Raw genomic sequence first — 6,000 nt, 5'->3', positions numbered from 1 at the left:
CACAGCGCATGCGTGGTCTCTGACAGTGGTCCATCTTTAACTCGTAGACGATCTTCGGTTGGGAGACATGGCGTCAGACAACGGACTTGCCGCTCTGGTACGACTTTAACTGTGAAAACCCGCGCGTGTGTGTTCGTGTATTGGTGATGTTTGTGAAGTGATATAACGGAGACGCTGAAATGAGGCAGAGATACGCGCGGTTTATCGACGCAGCTCGAGATGGTTAGCTAACAGCTAAAGGTAGCTAGCTGAGAGAATCACACGTGCAGGGAGCGATGAGCTCTGACCTTTTACCTCTGTGTTCAGCTCGCTCACTGATAAAATGTTTTGTGTGATAAAAACTGTAGAGAGTGTTAGGGCTGCTCGCCACGTGCAACACTGCTCTGTGCGTAACGCCGTCACGTGGTCAGTGTGGGTTTGTTTATTCCGGAAGTAAGAGACTGATCACCTGATTTGTGTTTATGAACAAACAGCTGAATGTTTAAAAAAAAAGTCTAAACTTAATGCACTTATTTTACTTTTATTAGCAGGAAGTTGATCAGAGGGTCGTGGTCACACAGGAAGTTTATCAATGTCAGGCTTTGTTTGAGTTGTCTCTTATAAAACTACTGTGGTTATCAACTTTCTCTGTTAATATGGGCCCTCTGCATTCATTTGTGGCACAAATATATATATATATATATATATATATATATATGTGTGTGTACAGTAGCAGGAACACCTGAGCTATATACACACACACACACACACATATATATATATATATATATATGTGTGTGTGTATATATATATGTGTGTGTGTGTATATATGTGTGTGCGTGTGTATATATATATATATATATATGTGTGTGTTTTTGTGTTTATATATATGTGTTTATGTGTATATATATATATATATATATATATATATATATATATATATGTTTATGTGTGTGTGTGTATATATATATATATATATATATATATATATATATATGTATATGTGTATATATATATATGTATATGTGTATATATATATATATGTATATGTATATTTATATATAATAATCATGAAAAATAATAATAATGTAGACCTTTAAGTAAGATTTAAATAATGAGTTATAACTTAACAAAAATAAAAATAATAGATAAAATATTTAATAGTCAAAAATTTAAATAACATAAAAATTATAAAAAATTAACATGATAAAATAGTTTATGTGTAAATTTCTTTAAACTCAGTTCTGATTTGTGAAGTCACATATTAATTTCGTTTTTTTAATTTCCTTTATTATTAAAATGGGATTATTATTATTTTTTTTAAATTAATTTAAGTTTCCAACACAAACCTGTGCTCCATCTGTTGGTGGAAAACTTGAAGCTCAGGTGTTCCTGCTGACGATTCAAACGATCTTTATTGCTCAGTGTGTTTGACGACGCCATGACAGACCTTGATGATACTGGAGTGTGTGACCATGTGTGTTTTCAGGGTGCGGAGGGAGCTGCAGCAGCTGCACATGCTCTGTCTCTGCCTGCAGAGGCTTATGGGAATGATGTAAGTTTACGTCATCTTCTTCTTCATCAGTCACTGTGTCCTTAGAAGACCTCGCGTTAAACATGAAATGTGAAACAATTCTGTGGTGCTGTGAACACCTCGTAATTATTCCTGAATATTCCCAAAGAGACATTCCTGACAGTGTGATGAATCCAAACTTTTTTTCTCCTTTCAGCCGCGGCTCGAGGTCATGTGGGCAATGAAGGCCTACAACCATGCGGAGGTTTACTTCAATGTAAGTTCACCTGCTGCTCCACCCTTCACCACGTTAATGGAGCTGGTTATGACTCGTTATAGTTATTATTAGTTACTGGTTTGAAACCAGCACACGCCGTGTCTGCTCGAAGGTCAAAGGCTTGGTTATCTGCAGGAATGCTTTGCTTTATTAAAGACGACGGCGTGATATTCCTTCACAAAACCGACTGCCTTTATCAGACCTCAGCAGGCTGAAGATCACATGATCTGTATTACCAGCTGAGTGCTGTGGGTTTTCACTGTGAGGTGTTTGATTCCGTTCTGCCTTCAGCTCATCTCGTCGGTGGATCCAAAGTTCCTGAAGCTGACGAAGATGGACGACAAAATCTACTCGAGCTTCAGGGAAACCTTCAAAGACCTTGACGTAAAGCTGCTCAATGCAGACGACCTCAAGTCTGAAAAGGCCAAAGAGGTCAGTCAGCACCTGCCGTTAGCTCAGCCTGCTCCTCCGTCAGTGCTTAGAGTCACAGATGCTGGGTGGATCAGACAGCTTTGGTTTGTGTTTTCAGACGTGGCGTCCGTTCTGTAACCAGTTCGAAGGACTCGTAGAAGACTTTAACTATGGCACGCTGCTGCGACTGGACTGTGAGAAGGACTACACGGAGGAAAACACCATCTTTGGTAAACATTTAACTCACGACGTTTGTACTCAAGTACAAGTATCAACAACAAGAACAAGTCTCCAAACTGAATCATAGAGACTGCTTTGCTTCATTTCATCTCTCCAAACCAAAAGTTCATACATCCTCTTGTCAGGGTCACTGTAGCCTATACCATTGGGTGAGAGGAGGGGTACACCCTGGATACCCTAGTCTAACACAGAGACAGACAACCATTCGCACTCACACCTATGGGCATGTCTTTGGACCGTGGTACCCAGTAGCAGAGTACCTGGAGAGAACCCACGCAAACACGAATATGCAAACTCTAGATAGAATGGTGGTAAAGGCAACAGTGCTAATCACCGCACCACCGTGCTGCCTGTAGAATAGAATTAAACCTCTGTGTGCTCTCCCGAGTTTGGCGTCTTCAGTCAGGCATGGGCCTTCTCCGCTTTTGGTCTTCAATTTTAATAGAAACAAAAAAAATGTAAACATATATACTGTGTACAACACATAGTACACCGTACTGTACTTCCCTCACATTTTAACTAGAGATACTGAGACATTTTTTAATGTATCGGTCCTAAAGTACAGATGCTGATTGTTGTAGATGATGAGAAAGAACAGTGAAAATTTCTTACAGCTTAGAGATTTATGTTTCAGATTTCAATATGCTAAAAAATATCCAGAATTTTACAAAATGAATAGAAAATTGTTTGAAATATGAAGCTAAAACTCCACAGCACTTTTTATAAATGTTCAAACTCTGGATCTTAAGATGTTTTTGCAGATCTGAGACGTTTGAGCAGAAAATAAGGTTTGTTGATTTGAGACAAAATGACCCTTTTATTAAGAAACCCATAAAGGTGAGTTCTGACTGGCTCCTGTTTCTCTGGTTTCAGCCACCAGGGTTCAGTTCTTCGCGATTGAGATCACCAGGAACAGAGAGGGTTACAACAACGCTGTGTTCAAGTCCAAAAGTTCAAAGTGCTAACCTGCAGTCAGGATCCCAGCACTGCCGACCGTCAGTCGAGCAGACACCTCCGAGGCTTCACTCGTTATTCCAGAAAAGTTTCCATCTGTGTTTATTTTCATGTCCGGCATTAAAATTTTTGATCGGATCAGAACCATTTCTACAAACCAGAACAGGACCGAACTCTTTGTCACCAACGCTACCTGACCTGTTTGAAAGTCTTCTTCACAGTTCCTGAACATTTAAAATTGATGTAATGAACACAATGAATTTTGTATTTACTGTAAAGTTTCAAGGTTTTTGTGCCAATCACAAGTGGTTATTTTATTTTGTAAAAACCGAAATGTATCTGTCTGACCCAATAAAACCTGAGCTTCATTTCACCGCCAATCCCTGTGTTTAAACTCTGTTTTACCCCCCAAAACGAACAAGTGCCTGCTCTTTGTGGCCTCGCAGAGGATTTACCGAAGCTTCAAACACAAAAACTTATTTCCAGCAGTCGCAACAGAAACCTGAAGCTTCTGTAAACCTGATCTACTCTACACATGCAGGAGAAGGGATTCTTCCTGTTCCTTCCTTTCACAATAAAAGACATTAAGCTACTTACACACTGAAAGTCTTGGAGTAGTTGCAGATAGGGCTGGGCCATATCACACCGTTCACAGTAATACCGGTATATTGTTAGACAATGTTAAGAAAATGAAATATCGTGATAGAATATGGGTAAAATGCGCATGCGCAGTGCCTTTGTTTTAGTACGCACATGGCGGAAAAGGCGTCGGAGAATGACAAGAGCGATAGCAGATTGTTGAATCAAACATATGAACCAGAATTGGTTTGTAAAAATGGTGCAACTTCAGTGGTGTGGAACTGGTTTGGCTTTTGTCTGTCAGATACACAACAAAGCATAATTTTTGGTAGAGCATGCAAGCGGGCCATCATTCATACTTGCGAACCTTGAGACCTCAGAATTAGGGAGACATTCAAAAGGGCTTTTGGGGGTGGTGGTGGTGGTGGTGGGGGGTATACATATACATATATATACAAAAAAACTTGAATTTTACAGTGTTTATTTATCGGATAAAATAAGTTAAATATCAACATTATTATTGTCCGGCCAGAAACAGCGGGGGTGTCCAAATTCAGAGGCTGCGTCCACCTGAGGATCTGCCCTTCATGGTGTAAGTGGGCCGGGTCCTCCGAAAGCCGGGTAGACTGGAAATGAGCGACTGAAACTGCTATCTAAAATATAACTGGAAGCTGGCGTAAATTTAAGACCATCTAACACTTCTGTTTAATCAGTTTTCTGTTTGACATTTGTTCAGCTGTGTGAAAACCCCGGAGGATCCCTCCCGAGGGATTAATAAAGTTAATTAATCTAATCTAATAACTTTAATCTCAGCCAAACCGGTTTACTCACGAACAAATAAAACACCGAAAAAGGCCAAGCAATAACATGTTTAAGTTATTTAACTTATATATCATGTTTAACCTGAGTAGCAAAAGACCGCGGGGGTTTGAAAACGATGTGCCGGGAGTTTGCTGTTCTCCCCGGCTCAGATATTTGAAGTTTACAAAGCTACATTCTCGCCTGAAAATATGTTAAAAGCTTATTTTGCGACCCAGAAAGAATAATAAGAGTAATATTAAAACTAAGTAGCTGCAGTAGCAGTAGCCATTGTTGGAAAATGGAATTGATTGGGCCAATCTGGGATATGGTTTTTCAATTTTGTCCGGGTGTAAATTCGGGATTGTCCTGGAAAAATCAGGAAGATTGGCATGTATGCCATAATTAGTACAGTGTTTTTTTGGAAAATAAGGCACTCTTAAAATCAATTCTTTGATTTTCTGAAAAATCTACAGTGCGCCTTATGTATGAATTCTGGTTGTGCTTACTGAACTTGACCGATTTTATGTGGTACACGGCGCTCAAAAAACTCAAAAAATGGCGTTCCTGTTCCGACTTTCAAACTCAGCAAGTCCAACTTTAGGGGCTATCTAGTCGAAAGCTCCAACTCAGACATTGCCTCCCACTTCAAATGGAACACATTATTATAAAATATGTTTACCTGGCTAATGGTAGCTAGTTAGCCTCTTTATACTGTTACACAATTTAATGGTGGAAAAAAAAAATCAACATTTAACATTACATCACTTGTTTTTAGGTTAGCTTGCTAGCATTACTATAATAATTAACCTTAAACTGAGGCTATGTCCACACGTACCCGGGTATTTTTGAAAACGCAGATTTTTCTATGCGTTTGCACCTTTCGTCCACACGTAAACGGCGTTTTCGGTCACTGAAAATAGAGATTTCTAAAAACTCCGGCCAGGGTGGATATTTTCGAAAACTCAGTTTTTGCATTTACGTGTGGACGAGAAAAACGGAGAAAACGCAGCGTCAAAGATGTGCACATTTTTTGACGTCACACTGTGCGCCACGTTATCGTTTCGGTGAAATGAATTTCTACAATACTGTTACTGTTAATTGTACTCTCTGCAGTGTTTAAATGCTTACATATACACACACAGTTACTGTCCCTCCACACATAGGACTGGTTCTGCTTCTATGCCCCAGCTTTGTTTACTATTTCCCACCGAGGCTTCTAGACTTCTGATTGGCCAACATTTCTATA

At 39.4% G+C, this 6,000-nt stretch overlaps 1 protein-coding gene across 1 annotated transcript; it reads left to right on the top strand.

Annotated features, from left to right (window-relative positions):
- pbdc1 (polysaccharide biosynthesis domain containing 1) lies at window positions 1-3,755 on the top strand. Its single transcript, XM_006782183.3, has 6 exons — window positions 1-97; window positions 1,469-1,534; window positions 1,710-1,769; window positions 2,061-2,201; window positions 2,299-2,410; window positions 3,294-3,755. The coding sequence occupies exons 1-6, from the start codon at window positions 68-70 to the stop codon at window positions 3,383-3,385; spliced, it is 501 nt and encodes a 166-aa protein (XP_006782246.1). The 5' UTR covers window positions 1-67; the 3' UTR covers window positions 3,386-3,755.
- Window positions 3,756-6,000: the final 2,245 nt, after the last annotated feature.

The sequence above is a fragment of the Neolamprologus brichardi genome, chromosome 7 (genome assembly GCF_056152115.1).
Source record: "Neolamprologus brichardi isolate AB-2024 chromosome 7, ASM5615211v1, whole genome shotgun sequence".
Taxonomy (NCBI): Eukaryota; Metazoa; Chordata; class Actinopteri; order Cichliformes; family Cichlidae; genus Neolamprologus; species Neolamprologus brichardi.
The sequence above is the reverse complement of the archived record's forward strand: the minus strand, read 5'-3'. Positions and strand labels throughout refer to the sequence as shown.